General features: G+C 35.9%; 1 protein-coding gene and 1 long non-coding RNA gene across 3 annotated transcripts in view; one reads left to right on the top strand and one right to left on the bottom strand.

Moving 5' to 3' along the window:
* Positions 1–1,556: 1,556 nt before the first annotated feature.
* Positions 1,557–19,009, top strand: part of LOC121375678 (ceramide kinase-like) — a 35,473-nt gene continuing 18,020 nt past the window's right edge. Inside the window, exons 1-12 of one of the 2 annotated variants that reach the window (XM_041503251.1) lie at positions 1,557–1,732; positions 6,177–6,389; positions 7,186–7,308; positions 7,762–7,825; positions 8,807–8,952; positions 11,149–11,223; positions 12,199–12,357; positions 13,305–13,404; positions 13,723–13,745; positions 14,396–14,586; positions 15,080–15,255; positions 15,649–16,755. In XM_041503251.1, the coding sequence (XP_041359185.1) occupies positions 1,633–1,732; positions 6,177–6,389; positions 7,186–7,308; positions 7,762–7,825; positions 8,807–8,952; positions 11,149–11,223; positions 12,199–12,357; positions 13,305–13,404; positions 13,723–13,745; positions 14,396–14,586; positions 15,080–15,255; positions 15,649–15,709 (1,431 nt within the window). In that variant the 5' untranslated portion in view covers positions 1,557–1,632 and the 3' untranslated portion in view covers positions 15,710–16,755. Of the gene's footprint in view, positions 1,733–6,176; positions 6,390–7,185; positions 7,309–7,761; positions 7,826–8,806; positions 8,953–11,148; positions 11,224–12,198; positions 12,358–13,304; positions 13,405–13,722; positions 13,746–14,395; positions 14,587–15,079; positions 15,256–15,648; positions 16,756–19,009 lie in introns of those variants that run through there. The other variant, XM_041503252.1, reaches the window with a different exon arrangement.
* Positions 17,310–17,543, bottom strand: LOC121375679. Its single transcript, XR_005958339.1, has 2 exons — positions 17,446–17,543; positions 17,310–17,347 (listed from the first exon to the last, which is right to left on the bottom strand). It is a non-coding gene; the product is annotated as an uncharacterized LOC121375679 (long non-coding RNA).

Raw genomic sequence — 19,009 nt, 5'->3', positions numbered from 1 at the left:
ACAACCAAAGCTGTTATAATACTCCTAAGATATGCTGCAACTGCATATACATGTATGTGATAGCTACAGAAAGAAAAGGCGAATATGTCCACATTATTCTCAGTACAAAAGATGATCGCTAACTGTGTTTTTTTTAAATATATTACTAAAGTACTTGAATGGGTTTGAAGAAAATCTTGTAATTTTTTTTTTTTTTTTACTATTTATGAAATGGATTTCGAGCAAAATTATGTTGAAAAACAAGGGTTATTTTATTACTAAAAGTTAACTGAATGTAATATCGGTGGTGGATCCCATGGGCGTCATTTGCAAGGAAAAAGTAAGGGGGACATTTGGGTTCTAACAATATTTCGTGCAACTAATCGCGAGCGCCCTAGGCGTGAAGCGACTCTAGGGGGGTCGGGGGGGAAATTTTGAAAAATGAAGGTCATTGTTGCTGTCTGAGAACATTATTTAGAGTAGTGCACCACCATGTACACTGAATATTTTTTGTCATCCCAAAAAGTGGGGGGGACATCAGATATTCTGTCCCCCCCCCACTGCTAAAAGTGGGGGGGACATGTCCCCCCTGTCCCCCACCAAATGACGCCCATGGTGGATCCAAAAAAATCCTTGGGGGGGGGGGGGCAATGCAATGTAGACAAAGACCGTCTCATTTTTCACAGAATATATCGGGTGACTCTGCCCCCCCCCCCCCCTAACGACAAACCTAGTGAACATGGAAATATTTTTTTTAAAGTATGACTAACTTTAATATCTCACACCCATTACTATATGGATATTTGCCACATTCAATGAACATTTAAAGCCCATACGTCAAATATTTAAAAATAGCAACTGATTTAAAACTGTAAATGTGACGCCAGACAGCAGGGCATTAAATGAAAATTAGCGTCGCATCCTTCTTACAATTTTAAATCTGTAGCTATTTTAACAATATTCACTGAAGGTGGCTAATATCACTGTAGTAATGGGTATGAAATATCAAAGTTACAGTCCCTATACTTTATTTACATACAATTCCATATTCATCCGATATTTTGACAGAAATTGTATTAAAATTCACACAAAAGTGTGGCTAATATCACTGTAGTAATGGGTATGAAATATCAAAGTTACAGTCCCTATACTTTATTTACATACAATTCCATATTCATCCGATATTTTGACAGAAATTGTATTAAAATTCACACAAAAGTGAATAATGGTGCAACCCGCAGCACATTAAACTAAATTTGGATTCATCTGTAAACTGCATCAAATAAGCCATGCATTAGAATCCAAATCGCCGTAGCTTACAATATGTTGAGATGGAATTTAACGTACGTCTCTCTCTCTCTCTCTCTCTCTCTCTCTCTCTCTCTCTCTCTCTCTCTCTCTCTCTCTCTCTCTCTCTCTCTCTCTCTCTCTCTGTCTCTGTCTCTGTCTCTGTCTCATTAAGCAGGACTTTTTTCTTTACGGAAATGATCGAATCATTCTGCGCTGTGATAATAGTGTTTTACTCGTTGAAGCAGAACATCTCGGAAATGTCCAAGGAGTAGTTATCTGTGGTCATGTTATGGGTAGAGAAAGTAGGTCGAGTTATCTGTAATCTCCAGATTATTTAAATTTAATCGGGCTCTTAAATGCAGCATGGCAACGAAATCTCTTTTGTCTGGAGAACTTATTAGTGACAGAGTTTCGACTAAGACAGTGTTAGATAAAACTGGATTACACTGGAACAACAAATCGGGTACGTCAATAGGCCTACACCCGTGTCCGGTGTATCGGCGCGTCCGGTGATTCGGCGCACTTTGTATTTTGCTTAAGTATGCTTTATGCTTAGATAGTTGTCATGTTATCGGTGTTTTTAACGAATAAAGTCCAATTCCTTTTTCAATGTTTAATCAAGTATCAACATATTTATTGTTACGGGTACAATTATTATTATTATTATTATTTTAGAATTAACAATAATTATTTCATAATTTCAAAATAAATCATTCACCTGTTTTCGTGTATATAAACGCTAAGTAGGTCAGCCTTATTGATATTAAGAATGTTAAAACCAATATAAAAACATCTTTCTCGCATTTTTAAAATTATAGTAAACGGTATAATTATTTGTTTCGGTTATTTTTATTTAAACTGAAAAGGAAAACACAGACAAATGCATACAAAACGAAAGTTTCATCACTTTCATTCCCGTTCATAATTGTCACATTGTTACAAAAATAAAAATAAAAGCGAAATAAGATCCATGTGTGTGCACAACCTACTCGAGAAAAAAAATCCATGTAGGCATCTTAGCCATGCATGACAATGAACATGTGGGTCATTCTACAGAAAGCATCACTTTTCAAAATACAAATTCAAGATAAAACAATTAAAATATATAAAGTTTTATTGTTAACTTTTGGAAACTAGATGAACATAAAATCATATCTGTAATCGGCCTGCACGTGCAGACACATCTTACTCTATGAACAAGCTCATTATGTCATTGGTGTTACCGGACAAGTGGGGTAGTTCAGCGGTGTTTTATAGTGATCAAGAGCACATGGATGTGTTATTTGGGTGTCCCTAATAACATAGATGGAATAACTTTAGCATTAAAAACTATCCAATGGTGTAATTTTGCATTTCCACACAGATATTCTGTATGACTTAAATTATACACTGTGGCAGTTTTAATTATTTAAAAATGTGGAGTCCAAAATAAATTTCATCAAAGTCATAAAGGTAGAAGGTATGCTTTCCTAAATAAACAATTTAAATTTCAAAAATAAAGTTTCTTGTGACATCAGTGACAAAAAAGTAACATCAATGACAATGTGTATGACCAATGACATTCAAGACTGTATCCTTGAAACACAAAATTTTATTCTTGAGACTACCACTACTTGTTAGCAAAAGTATGTAGCTAATTAATATTTCCTTAAATATTTGTTTTTTCTTCTTCTTTTTTCTTCAGCCTACAAATATTAAAGAAGTAATGTACGAAAGTCATTTTCATTCTATTTTTGAGATAAAATGTAAAAGGTCCACTAGACTCATATTCGACCCCTCCCCCTCCCCCTTCCCCAAATACGCCACTACTTTTTATATTTTTTGCCGCCCTATAAAACGTGAGCCAACTCAACAAAACACATAAAATAGGACCTACAGGTTTCGCCAGTGATTAACACTGATTTTGCCCGTTTAGTAGGGTAAACTGATCTTGTCTCGGACATGACCATAAGCGTGATAAATCGGACAACTTTGAAGTGAGGTTTTACATTATAGGCCTAATTAGGAATAAATATGAATAAATTAATTATCTGTAGAACGTCTGCGTTTGCCATCTGTTCCAGTGTGACCACTATATACAAGAAAGCAACCACAGCTGTAGTTTGGAATACGACAAAAGATACATTTAAAATTAGTTTTGGTTCTCTCTCCGATGACATTCGAGAAATCAGTGTCCTAAAAGGAACATGGGACGAGACGTAGCTCAGTGGCAAAGCGGTCGGTCTGGGATCGATCCCCGTCGGTGGACCCATTGGGCTATTTCTCGTTCCAACCAGTAGTATGTGCTATCCTGTCCGTGGGATGTTGCATATAAAAGATCCCTTGTTACTAATGAAACAAATATAGCGGGTTTCCTCTCTAAGACTATCTCAAAAATCCCAAATGTTTGACATCAAATAGATATTTAATAAATCAATGTGCTCTAGTACTGTCGTAAAACAAAACACTTTAATTTAGTTTTTAAAGGAACATAATATGTAACAAATAAATATTTATGATGAACATGTCTTTATTTTAAAGGCATACTGTCACAGATTTAAGGACCTTATTGCTCTAAAATTTGATAATAAATGACAATTGCATTAATTTTTGGAAACCAAATCTAGCTATCGCATTACCATAACTGAACCATGATGGAGTGAAATCCATGTCAACCCTATTGGCAATATTAGTTTTTGAATTATGGATCATTGCCATAATTCAATTTTTATTTTACAAAATATCATTAGTAAGTGGAGTATGATGGTTACATAGATGGTTGAATAAAGTACATTTGGGGAAAAATCAAATTTATATTTGTTTAGGTAATACTTTGTTATAGGCCATTTAATAGGTCAGTGGTCTGTGACAATATGCCTTTAAAGATATTTGTACACATATACCTCCTTTAATTGATTTTAAGTGGGTTCAATTTATCTTTGATCATAACGTAATATTAAAGTCTGACTCGGTGTCAAGTAGGACTAAATTCTTTGCAAACACCATCAAGACAGTGACATGAAGACTCGTCTATAGAACCTTGATGCAGTTCATATCAAAGGAGAAAAAGATCTGTGAAATTAGGTCTATATCCGACTTCAAACCACGCTGTCCGACTTACAAGCGAAAGTGTCCGAGTCACGGTCGAATTTAGATATTGTCGTAGTTTGACCTTATATTTCTACTAATAAAATACTTATTTAAAACAAAATACACCTAATAAAGTCTACCAGCTATGGTATATAATATTCGTTTACAAAAAGTTTGTTTTGTTTAACAACACAACTAGATCACATTGATTTATTAATCATCGGCTATTGGATGTCAAACATTTGGTAATTTTGATATATAGTCTCAGATAGGAAACCCGCTATATTTTTCCATTAGCAGCAAGGGATATTTTATATGCACTATCTCACAGGCAGGAGCGAGACGTAGCCCAGGGGATGGAACGAGAAATAGCTCAAGGGGCCCACCGACAGGGATCGATCCCAAACCGACCGCGCCTCAAGCAAGCGCTTTGCCGCTGGGCTACATCCAGACCCAATAATCGTTTAGCAATATGATCTAAACCACGAAGGGTGTCCCACTCGAGACCACTGAAGATAGCACGAGATCTTTTATATAGACAGGTCAGCACATACCACTTATGATGTACCATTTTGGGACACTGAATGGAGCAAGTCCATCGCGGATGAGAACTTTACCACTGATCTACTCCCCGCCCCTGCATCTTCAACGAAGAATGACAAAGCAAAAAAGATGGTGTGGGCTTAATTTGTGCGCTAAAGTAAATATTATTATAGTTAGAAGGAAGTAAGAAAGTAAATATTTTATTTAACGACACACATTTTAATTACGGTTATATGGAGTCGGACATATGGTTAAGGACCACACAGATATTGAGAGAGGAAACCCGCTATCGCCACTTCATGAGCTACTCTTTTTCGATTAGCAGCAAGGGATCTTTTATATGCACCATCCCACATATATGATAGTACATACCACGGCCTTTTGACTGGAATGAGAAATAGTATTATAGTTAGATTGAGACAAATTAAAAGATGGTTTCTTCAGACACATGGCTATTTAAAGGCACGGACTTTGGATATTAGGCAGTGCAAAATGGTTTTGGTTATTACAGCTTGTTTACCTTTAAATTGCTATCAACTTCCAGGCACGGCGGAGCAGAGGGAGCTGGGGAGGGGCCTCTAGCCCCCCCCCCCCTCCAATAATTATTGGTAAATTTTAAGGCAGAGATGAATTTTACTTGCAGAAGCCGGAAATTGCATTTCAGAACATTTAGTTTTCAAAACCTAGAAACTTTGCTTTGAGCTCGATCTCTGTCAGCTCCCTCCCTCCCCACCCCACCCCCCAGTGTCGAGTTTGATACGTCTTTAAACAACGAGTTGTGCGATAAATGGTATCTAACGGGCACGAATATATTATTCTATTTTTTTTCATATCCTCAAAAACCAGGTTTTAAGAATATTTTAACATCTTTTTCGACTAAAAGTTATTTATAGCCGTTGCACTTGTAGCTAACTTGCGCGTCACAGATCTATGATTGTCAGGTTAAATATATGTCACAATGTAATCGATTTCCATCGTGTAGGTTTTCATTGGATGTATGGCAGTGGTGACCTGGTCATCACCTAGGAACAGCCAGTCGCATGTCTTGAAATTGTTAACCATGTGTTACAAAAATAACGCCCGTGGGAGCCCGTATTGTCCGATGGCTTAAAAACGACACCACATACATTTTACCTTGTGCCATTAATGCATCATTAGTTATTAGCGGACATTAACAATCATCTAAAACATCTTAACGCTAAGATCGCTTCGTAAAACGGGGCCCAGATTGTCACAAAAAAATACGTGTCTCAGAAACCATGGTGAGTGACTTTAATGGATGATTTATTTACTAGGAGACACCACAATTGTTTGGCCTGATGTTATTAGAGCCCATTGTGGTAAAGACTGGAAGAAGGCTGACAATGACGCCGTATCTGCCGAGTGTTTCACTGTTCACTACATACACCATCTGCCCAACAAGAAGTGGAGACACAAGCAGAAGATATTCCACGCACCGCAGAACGTGGAATCGTGGGTACAGCATATAGAGGAGAAACGAACAGAGGGTAAGAGTTGGGTGTGCATGTGGTTAGTTAATAAGAATATCGACCTTTGGTGATCCACCACTGTTGATGCATATTAAAGAAATAAAGGGTACATTCAAAATGTCCGTAGCCCAATCTATACTTTACTTCAACTATTTCGAAATTTGTATCAGTATTTTCCAATATAGTCATCTGTATCTCAATGCTTTTAGTCTAGGATTGCTGTAAATTTGAACATCAAAACCGTATTATCGGAGCAAAATTGTATATCTGCATTATGAATGTTAGGCAAAATCGTGATTGCTCCCATGATCTTCGTCACCCCGTAGTAATAAGTTGTGTTTTATCTTGGGTTCTACAGCAGCTATGACGTCAGAGCTTACTCCAAAGGGGAGAGGAGGTATTATTTCTATTGCAAAAAGTATCGGGAGGGGTTATCTCCTATACTTGCAGATAATCATTTTGAAATTCTTTGTACTGAGTTCTGATTGAAGGTCTAACTGCAAGCAAACTATGAAAAAAGCATTCTCTAGGATGTTCTTAAAAAACAAAACAAAAAACAACAACAACAACAACCTCGGTTGGTGATTCTGGTTCGACGCTTGGATTGAACCACTTCGTGACTACTCTGTTTACCCTCCCCCATTGCCAAATTTGCTTTTCTAGTGTAAATTGTAAGCGCCACGTGATCATTGTATTCCATAAGTTAGAACAGAAGGTACCAATTAACAGATATTGCTCAATCAGTAGTATTATGTGTCAAGCATACCATAATTGTAAATCATATGATCTAATAAATGTATTTTTTTTCTTGTAGGAAAAGCAAAGCGTCTGCTTGTTGTCATTAATCCGTATGGAGGCCAGCGCCATGGTTATCAGATTTATCATAAAACTGTCGTACCCCTGTTTGAACTGGCAAGCATCAGTACCGAGGTCATAGGTAAGGGGTGAAAGCAAAAAATATGATTTACATTGTTTTTACTTTATTTGTCTGTCTTCTTTGTTTGTTTTGTTTTGTTTTGTTTTGTTTGTATTCGTTTTATTTTTTGGTAAACACATTACAAACGTAACAGAGCGCAAAAAAAAGGGAGATAAATTGCTTCTTTTTGGTTTGGACATTACAAATATACTGTAAATAACAGACGTTTAGACATAAAAAACATAGTACTGTTAAACATATACGTAGTGCAATACATGCGAGTGCGAGTGCGAGTGCGAGTGCGAATAATTTTTACATGCTCATATACCACTAGAGTTTCGAGCATGTCCGTCCCGGGGCCTGTCTCTGGATAACCAGGGACTTGTCCCGGGACAGAAACCAATACATGCACAGGAACTTGTTTTCATGAGTAGGCCTATTTGTTATATGCGTGTATTTCTATATTACATGTAGTGACAGATGAAGGGTCTCATGCTGACAGAATAGCAAGCACGTATGATTTCACTAAAGTGGACGGGTTAGTATCGACAGTTTATATTATACCTGGGTTTTTTCTTTGTTTACTTATTTGTTTTGTGTGTATGTGTGCATGTTTTTTTTTGTTATTTTTCTTGTTTATTTGTGTGTGTTTTTTAAATGTTAGTTCTTTTTTATTCGTTCGTTCGTTCATTCGTTTACTTATTTATTTATTTATTTACTTATTTATATTTATTTGCGATAAGATTTTAGGAATGATTATGATTAAAACTTTTAAAAAAATATGGGATCCTTTGCATTCAGGCAGTGTAATAACTTTGATGCTACACCTCCCAGTGTGACAATAGCATATCAACATTTGGTTTAGAGACACCTATTGTTTCCACGTGAGCCCCTCTAATTTCTAAAGCCTTTTTTTTCTTTTTCTAATAATATATCAATAATAGTGCATTGATTAGAATAGGAAAATAGCAAAGTGTCCATGAAGGGTGGTTGGGGTGGGGTACGATTATTAGTCCCCTATCAATCCAACCGGTAAGGGGGGGGGGGGGGGAGAGCTATAGGTTTTATCTCCGTCCGTCCGTCTGTCCCACATATAGTTTTCCGGATTTTGTTTTAACAATGCCTTGAGATATTGAGCGAAACATTTGTGTATAGCTTTATCATGTACTGTTACAGATCAAGTTTGACTTTAATGGTAATTTACCCCATTTTTCACAGACTTATGGCCCTTGAACTTAGGAGATACGAAAATTAGTTTTTCGAACTTCTGGTTTTCAATGCCTCAAGATACTGAGATGATATTTTGTGTATAGCTCTATCATGTTTTGTCACAGATCTAGTTTGACTTTAATGGCAAATTACCAATTTTTCACAGAGTTATAACCTTGGACCCTGTATTGCTTTAGTAGTACTCTCAGAATGCTTGTTTAAGTAAGTCTAGATTTGGAAAATTTTTTAACACAACATTTTATTGACATTTTAAAAATAATCACAAACCTTTCTAATTTTATTCTCTTAGACTTATTGTAGTCGGAGGTGATGGTATGTATCATCTGATGGTCAACAGGATGCTGATAAGAAAACAAGTGGAAGGCGGAGTTGATCAAAATGACCCAGAGGTCGCAGTTTTGCCTCTGGACACCAAAATAGGAATCATACCTACAGGTTGGTAGCTGACACTAATGTCAAAATGGTTCAAATACTCCATGACTGAAATAGTGATATAGAAGTCTAGTGATATTTCAGGTAGTCCATTTCATCAAACATTGTGTGCTTTAACCGTTTTAATCCATGAACATAAGCATTTACTATAAATCTCCAGATAAGATAAGATAAATTAATTAATTAATTAATACATTTAAAAAAGAAAAGGTTTTGAACTGTGGAGTGCCATAAGAATAGTAGTATATAGCTGACAATATACTGAGACCCTAAAATAAAATTCACATAATCAAACAAATAAAGTTTCTTTGTTTATTGACACCACTAGAGCACATTGATTTATTAATCATTGACACAGTCACAGAGAAGGAAGGAAATGGTTTATTTCAAAACTAAAACACTCACTTTCACGCGGAAGTCGTCTCCCCTGATAAAACCCACTTTGTATCTTAACAATGAGGAAATTATAGAAGTTAATTTTCATAAACATTTGGGACTGGTTTTCCAACAGTCTGGTGAATGGCGACTTCGCGTGCAAACTGTTATTGATAAAACATCTAAAATGACCAGTTGCCTTCGGTCGCTTAAATATAGGTTATCTAGGAAATCGTTGGAAAAAATATACAATACATTTATCCTTCCTCTTTTTGACTATGCTGATGTAATTTGGGACAACTGTACATTGCATTTATCTCAGCAGCTTGAACACATTCAATTAGATGCTCTACGCACCATTTGTGGTGCTGTTCGTGGAACATCCCATCAGTCATTATACAAGGAAAGTGGTTTTGTGCCTTTATCAGAGAGAAGAAAATGCCACTAATTATGTATGATGTATCGACTTTGTAAAGGTATAACTCCGGCTTACCTATCCCAAAAATTGCCCAAAACAGTATCAGAACATTCTCGCTACCCGTTGCGTGATGCTGATCACTTGCAGGGATTTAGAAGCCGAACAAAACTATTTTCTGATTCGTTCTTCCCTTCAGGAGTTAAATTATGGAACAAACTACCAATAAACACTAGAAATTCTTTATCCATAAGTTGCTTTAAAAAACACTTATATGCAAACAAAACTAAAACTGCATTTTATTTTTACACGTGTGAGAGAAGACCAGAGATATTACACTGTCGTCTTCGTCTAAATATTAGCGACCTAAATGGACACAAATTTACACGTTTTTTTATCGGATACTCCAATCTGTGCCTGTGGCCATCCTATTGAGAATTCTGAACATTTCTTACTCCATTGCCCCAAACTATGACAGACAACGTGCTCAATTTCTATTTGCTTACTAAAATTTAAATCACAAAGTGCTTTTACTTGGAAATCCAAATTTTGATGACCAAGAAAACGTTAACATGTTTAAAATGGTTCAACAGTTTATTGTTGCAAGCAAACGCTTTGACATTATCTGACAATTCTCATTCATTCATTCTCTCTCGCTCTGTCTCTCCTCTCCCCCCCCCTCTCTCTCTCCCTCTCTCTCTCTCTCTCTCTCTCTCTCTCTCTCTCTCTCTCTCTCTCTCTCTCTCTCTCTCTCTCTCTCTCTGTCTGTCCTCCTGTTTCTGTTCATTTCTCGTGCGTTGTGTGTGATTGTTTTTCTCACAACTATTGTTTTGTCTGCTATGTTTTGTAAAAATTGTATTTGTAAAATGTTGGGAGAGACCTTAATATAGGCATCGCCTGTTGGTCAATCCCAAACGTTAAACGTTAATAAATATTGTTTAAAAAAGAAAGGAAAAAAAAAGGTTTATTTAACGATGCACTCAACACATTTTATTTACGGTTATATGGCGTCGGACATATGGATAAGGACCACACAGATATTGAGGGAGGAAACCCGCTGTCGCCACTTCATGGGCAAATCTTTTCGATTAGAAGCAAGGGATCTTTTATATGCACCATCCCACATACATGATAGCACATACCACGGCCTTTCATATACCAGTCGTGGTGCACTGGCTGGAACGAAAAATATATCAATGGGCCCACCGACGGGGATCGATCCTAGACCGACCACGCATCAGGAGTGCACTTTACCACTGGGCTACGTCCCACCCCTGATTAAACATGAAAACCTCCAAATATTTCAAGTAGTATGCTATAGTATATATACAATGTGGTAAGAGGGCCAAGTGTGTGAAAAATGTCATATTAACAGTATAAACAAAACACTGACTGTTTTTATGTGGCAGGTACAGGCAACGGTATTCACGGTTTGTTGTGTGGCGTCAAGGATGTTGAAACTGCTGCGTTGCATATAATTAAAGGTAACTCAATAATCACAATGAATCATTCTAACAAATAACAATTATAGTGAATTATTTACTCAGATATGTATCTTTTTAAATATGAACAAATATAGCAAATATTTCGTCAGGTGGTCCTAGATATACTAGATTTTAATCTCTCACCTTGTTGATGAATAAAGAAAGAAATGAAATGAATGTTTATTGAACAACAGCAACTGCCACCCCCCCCCCCCCCCCCCCCATCCCCAGTACTAGAGGAAATTGTCTTATTCAGGCAAAATGAGCTGAGCTCATATACATATACATATAGATAGATAGATAGATAGGGTCTAGGCAGTAGATCTAACAGCATTGCGTGGACTCCCATGTCCAGGTGACATTTCATCTATAAATAACAATTTAAATATCGACCAATTACACTTCGTCTTTTGTAGCGTTATTCGGGAGCATACTAATTATAAAAATATCGGGCGAGACTATTTATGCAATAGGCGAATTCGTTGGTCTATTTCAACATTGAACAAACAGGGGGAAAAGTGCAGTAACAAATTTTGGATTGTATACTAGTATAAACAGATTTTGTGGCTATACCATCACGGTTGGGGTTTGTTTTGTCTTGAAAATAATTTTTTATAAAATTTTATATTGCAATTAGTTTCCGGCATAATTCACCCGAATTATTTCGTATACCCTCAGCATAATCCCGAATGTTTTCAAATTCTTTTCAAATCACTGGCACGATTTTGCAAGTAAGGTTTTGATTTTTCGAATGAAAGGTCAACAGGACATGAGCTCCAACGGGGTGCTGTTAGATCCACATGTAATAGTGGAGCTAATTTTAATTACATTGACACACATACATACATACATACATACATATACATATACATATACCATGTATTTCCACCCTTCTACTACAATACTAGTTGTACTAATTTAAATGCAGTATATATAAACAAGCTTGCGTATGTACATTTTACAAACTCTTTCCAGGCCAAACAACCGACCTCGGTTCCATGGGTATATTTGAAAAAACAAACACTTCGAGCACTTTGGTATCCTATACTGGACTACTCTTTGGTTATGGATTTGTGGCAGATATACTTGTTAAAACAGATGAGAGACGGTGGATGAGAAGAATGAGATACCCTGGTGAGTTTTATACAATGTCAGTATAATAGGCTTGACACACACACACACACACACACACACACACACCACACACACCCCCGCACTCCCATGATGCAAGCCAAAGGAGTGTTATCTGAGGCTAGTCTCAGACTTTTAGAAAAACAGTTTGGAAAACTTTGCAGCAGCATCTAGGAAAGGGGTAGAAGATGTAATGTCCAGTGTTCATGATATAAAAATAAATAAAATGTTCTGGTGTATGCAAACAAAATTGTCATCCGAAGGTAGTTTCTTAATTTAAAACAAAATGCCGATATCTCTGAGATGGCCGAATCAGTTTCTAGATCCTTAAGATCTCATAAGGTGATGCAACACAGTATGAATGCCTCATACGTGAATAGCTGATTGTGACAAGATAACATTACGATTGAATCGTTTGTTATGCAATCGGCTATTCTCGTGTGAAGTACTCGTATTGTGTGGTGTCGCCTTTAGACAGTATGCTACCGGGAAGCCAATAATGGACCATCAGTGACTTTATCGTTGACTCATCGTCATTCTGTCTGGGCATCCCAAGCTGGTTCACCATCATTTTGGGTTGGCAGCCCTCGTTGTTTGACCATCATCCTGCTTGCATAGGACCAGTATTTAATTTTGACATTAAAGAAATAAACATGTAAATATGACATATATTTTCCATCAAAATTAATTATCGATTGATTTTGAAAGTGTTTTAATGCACCTTCTATATACAAAATGGCAAGTCTCCCCCCTTTTAACAATATTAACATTATATTGTTTCAGTATCGATGGTATCATCACTGTTTTCACGTAAACACGTAAATATGACATATATTTTCCATTGAAACTAATTGTTGATGGATTTTGAAAGTGTTTTAATGTACTAATACCTTCTATATAAAAATGGCAAGTCTTCCCCTTTTAACAATATTAACATTATATTGTTTCAGTAACGTTGGTAGCATCACTGTTTTCCAAAAAGAGGCTGTTTGATGCAGAAATTGAGTACTTGACAAAGCAGGAGAATAAAGAGGATGACGAAGCATTAAAGTAAAAGATCCAGGATTTTAATTTTCAAACTTTCATGTAGAGGGAGTTGTCATGTCACAAAAATAAAACAAACTACAGCTGGTGTTACTGTAATATTGTAATTATTAGTTAAACAATTTATTAACCTGTTAATAATTAAGATTACATTCATTACTAAACCCAGTGTTAATCTATGTCCAGTTAACTTATGATAATTTTATACTTGTAAAATGTTAATCATATTTCTTTAACACACATATACTAATAATCACTATATGTGTATGTTACATTTACTGTGGGTTGCTTCATAATAAGTTTTTCTCTCTCTCTATCTTTCAGTCAAGAAGGTGCAGCAGCAAGTAGTAAGTACAAATTCTGTTTTTTGAGTTCACTTTAGGATTTTCTTTGTTGTGAAAATCTTTTCGTTTTTCATCCAAAACAGAGCTTGACGGTTAGTACAAAGGCATAACATTTGCTGTCCTGTTTGTGGCAAAAGAACAGGGAGGTTTGATAAAGAAACCTTATCAATAGGTACAACGTGTCAAACATGTTAGAGTCATTCAGCATTTCCACAGCTCGGCCCCTTTATAATTAGGCCATTTCAAAAGTATTTTCAAAAGGTCTTCTATTGCAACTATGGCATCACCATTGGGACCAAATTTACTTAACTGTAACTAGGCTTTATGTTCACAGAGGATATTAAGAGTCTGGTGGTGGAATGTCAGGTTAATAAAGAGGGTGGGGTAGCAACCTGAAGTCATATTCTTTTGTTGCAGGAACAGAAACTTCAGCTGGTTCGTTGTGACGCAAGAGCATGTGCCTCTGCAACATTTCATTGTAGTTACTTTTAACAGCATATGACCTTTATCATGTTGCCTTTCTGAAAGTAATGCCCGCTTTCGATCAAGAATGAACATTCGCTGGAAACGTAGATCTAATATTGAGATTCTTCCCAAAGTATTTGTATTTGCGATAGTTTACGAAAACGTACAATTGTTTATTTATTTTCAAGGCTGGAAGAAATTGGAGAAGGCTACTTATATGAATTTTATGATATTTGTTACGGGTTTTACCGTTGATGATGATGATAAGCTTTCTATTGACCCATCTTCTGGCAGTACAGCCGTTATGCTTCAGACAAAATCAAGTGCATCAGACTTAATAAAAATGAGCATCAAGGCCACCAGAAAAGACAAAGAATTGGTATGTTTTTTATTTCGTTTTATCAAGACATTAGACAATGCATATATTACGTTTCTATAGTTTCAACTGTATATTTTGTGTTCTAAATTTATTTTTCTTCTAAAGACAGTTGATGGTTAATTATACTAGATGGTAATTTGGCACCCACAATAACCTGGGCCCCGTTTGATGAAGCGATCTTAGCGCTAAGATCACCTTAAGTGCACTGCTACCTTATGCACTTAAGATGATCTTAGCGCTAAGATCGCTTCATAAAGCGGGTCCCTGGTCCCTCAAACACCAATGTTCCTACCTGCATACTCCACGTTGTGTCAATGAACAAGTCATAAGCAAAATATTATTTTGAATTTAGTAATTTACATGTAATTGTTGTATATACTGTTTGTTTTGTTTTTGTATAGATTTCCTTCTATATTAGATAATACTAAGGTTAGAAATATTGGAGATCAATGTTTATAAAGTACTCCTATACAAGAACATTTTTGTTATTCAGTTCAACTTACCTTTCCTGAAGTTACTAGACCAAATTACCGCATTTCGTTTTCAAGTAATTGAAAAAGATGACAATGACAATAGCACTGCCAGACTTGAGGAACGGGACAGAGAACGTGTTCTTAATGTTGATGGGGAAGTTTACCGCTACTCGTGCAAAAACAAAATCGAAGTTAGGTGAGCAGTTTACACTAGTCTGGAAATCAGTTTAATCAATGAGAGAAATTTACATCTGACCCACACAAATATGAATTACACTGTTGTGAAGTCAGGCAATTATTCTGTGTTAAGATCGGTGATTATCTCAAATTTACCTCTCACAAATTTAATGGCTATTTTTGGAGAGAGACAGACAGAGAGAGAGAGAGAGAGAGAGAGAGAGAGAGAGAGAGAGAGAGAGAGAGAGAGAGAGAGAGAGAGCCTGACAGACAGACAGAAACCGAGAACACAAAGATAAAATTTCCATTCATTAAAACTCTAATACTTCAACATTGTGTACAAGGTTGTTTACCACTATTGATATTTATTGTTGTGCTTCAGTCGGTAAAATCATACTTTTTTATTTTTCAGATTCATTCCCAAAGTGATTCAACTGTTTGCAACATTTCCAACTGACAAGTCTACGACTTAGCTACTTTGATAGTATGAAATCCACGTCCTTGGCTTACTCCATCATTTTCTCCACATTACCACTGTCATCATCATAGTACTATCATAGAGTCATGAGCATCACCATCTAGTGTCCGAAGCCACGTTCCAAAAAGCGATCTAAGCCCTAAGCTCACCATAGGGGTATAACTACCTTATACACTTATACAAGGTGATCTTAGAGATAAGGGCCCAGTTCTTTATGTGTAAAAGATTGCATTTAGTAATGTACTTGCTATGTCACTGTATTTTGGTCCTATGGCCTCATACTGAATAACAAGTCTTGAATCCATAACAACTCCAGCTATCGTTGATATTTTGACTATAATTTGTTGTCTAAATTCTTAAAGGTTTGGGGTATTATCATTTTTGTTTAGACATGTAGTGTTTAGTGTATTTAATTATTTTTGGGTAAAAACATTCTCTTTTCATATTGATTATATAACAACTATATCATACTAAAATGATCAAATACTACTCAAGTATAATCAGTATCCATTCTACATAATGTATATTAGAAAGTATTACCATTGACCTTAGTGTCACATTTTACAGAATGTGACATTATCTATGATTCTGTATTGTATATTAGAAAACTTTGTTGTGTATTAACATAGGAATTACTATCATACTATATAGGATGTTACTTTTAATTAACCAGAAAAAGATAATATATGAAATACAGTAGATGTACAATAGATGTATGGTATGAGTAAGAGTAATATATTTTTTTATAGTTGAATGTTTCCATTAAATCAGTTTATGGTAGCAAGACATTTTATTCTGTAGATATATTTTTGGAATCATACGGGTAACCATGTTAAATGTTTGTGCACAGACTCATGTTTGAGCTTTTAATCAACACATCATTAGTTAACAAGCTGACTGTTATTTGAGTGCCTGGAATAGTGAATGAATGAATGTTTAACGACACCCCAGCACGAAAAATACATCGGCTATTGGGTGTCAAACTATGGTAATGCAAACAAAGTGATGATCAACATCAATATAAAAATTCAAGATTTAAACAAAAACACAGTGTAAAGAACTGTGCAAAAATACAAATATCACAGATACATACTGACTTTTATTCAAAATTTTAATTTTGTGCTGTATTGGCCATTCTCAAAGAGAATGTTACGCCCCTGCACCACGGTGAGGTTACAGCACGCACAGGGGCCTGGAATAGAGAAACTGTATTACATTATTAAAATCAAATGATAAAATTAAAGGAGCACTATGATTTTCAGAATTACCTGAAAGAGACAGTGTTTAAAGTTGCAGACCCTAGTTTTAACCTCCAAGTTCGGTTAATCTACAAACCAGTAACACACTTGATACAGTTATAATAAAGTTAAACATGAGTCTATGTCACTGAAACGATGAAATATCCTAAAAAACCCAGACCAGAGCTCGTCTCCATAACAGATATTTCTCAGACACACGAGTGTTTTAAAATACATGATAAATGCATTTCGTGGTATTAGAAAAACCAGGATGACCAAAAACACTTTGGATGTAAGGAAATGGATACTTTAAAAAAAAATTTGGATGTAAGGAAATGGATACTTTAAACAATAAAATTTAAGTAATGTCTGATTTCAATTATAAACAAGAGTACCTGTGAGGAACATAATACGCCCATCAGGAGTTAGATGGAAAACCATATCTATATTAATGAATATGTTACGGGTATGATTCAGTTATAAACAAGAGTACCTGTGAGGAACATAATACGCCCATCAGGAGTTGGATGGAAAACCATATCTATATTAATGAATATGTTACGGGTATGATTCAATTATAAACAAGAGTACTGGTGAGGAACATAATACGCCCATCAGGAGTTGGATGGAAAACCATATCTATATTAATGAATATGTTACGCGTATGATTCAATTATAAACAAGAGTACCGGTGAGGAACATAATACGCCCATCAGGAGTTGGATGGAAAACCATATCTATATTAATGAATATGTTACGGGTATGATTCAATTATAAACAAGAGTACCGGTGAGGAACATAATACGCCCATCAGGAGTTGGATGGAAAACCATATCTATATTAATGAATATGTTACGGGTATGATTCAATTATAAACAAGAGTACCGGTGAGGAACATAATACGCCCATCAGGAGTTGGATGGAAAACTATATCTATATTAATAAATATGTTACGGGTATGATTCAAGTCTAAATATGTGAATTGTTTTTTGTAATGGGATGGATGAACCGGTTGTTTTGGACCAACCACCATCCCAAGTTCTTTCTACATATCGTTTGATGGTTCTGTATGCATCCGTATGCAAGATATGATCTGGACAAGTATTTACTGTTATATGTGCAGTAGACCGTGAAAGGTAGGTCACACTCACCTAGTAATAGTATGCGACAAACAACCATCCCAAGTTGTTCCTACATGTGAGGTTTGATGGTCGTGTATGCAAGATATGGTCCTCCGGACAAGAAAAAGTTAACAGACGGACATACAGATGAACGTACGGACGGACGAACAATGCCATATCATAATACGACCCATCATAGATGGGTGTATAAAAATGGCTCTATAGTGAAAAATATACGATGGTGTATAAAAACTAGGATCTGTCACTTTAATTAGGTACAGTAAACATTAAAACATAACTTACTATGATTACCTGTAAATAACAATGATTTAATTAGTTAGAGGAAACATATTACAAATATTATGAAATACAATTATATAGAGATAAAACTTGATAGTGCCACACATGTATACATGTAATCTTGCTAGTGACTAAAATAGGAATTGTAGATGCTGGTCTCTAAGTATTTTTGTATTTTTAGTGCAGCTGTCTGCTGTGTAATCAACATGACATCTATTGTATAGGGCCTCCACGAGTCCAATATATTGGACTCGATGGTCAAACTCGACCCGGACTCGAGTACCTGACACTTACACTAGATGATAATGTGACTAAGAAATAAAATAAAATAGCATTATGCATCTTAATTCTAGTGCTGAACATGGATGCCAAATCATGTCATTGTATTGCAGTCCACACATTCAACTTTTGTTTCCCTAAATGTTTCATAGTCCTATTATGTAATCGCGGGCAAGCATGTGGCAAAATGATGTAAACAATATAATTAAATGAGATTGCACTTCCTTGCACGGGTACTCGAGTCTTGCTGGACTCAGCCCTTGTCCGAGTACTCGAGTACTCGTGGAGGCCCTACTATTGTAGCCATCTTGAAATTTTGTACACATCCGTTGATTTATAGAAACATTATATGCTTTA

Source organism: Gigantopelta aegis, chromosome 6 (assembly GCF_016097555.1).
Source record: "Gigantopelta aegis isolate Gae_Host chromosome 6, Gae_host_genome, whole genome shotgun sequence".
Lineage (NCBI taxonomy): Eukaryota > Metazoa > Mollusca > Gastropoda > Neomphalida > Peltospiridae > Gigantopelta > Gigantopelta aegis.
This window is presented reverse-complemented; position numbering and strand designations above follow the sequence as displayed.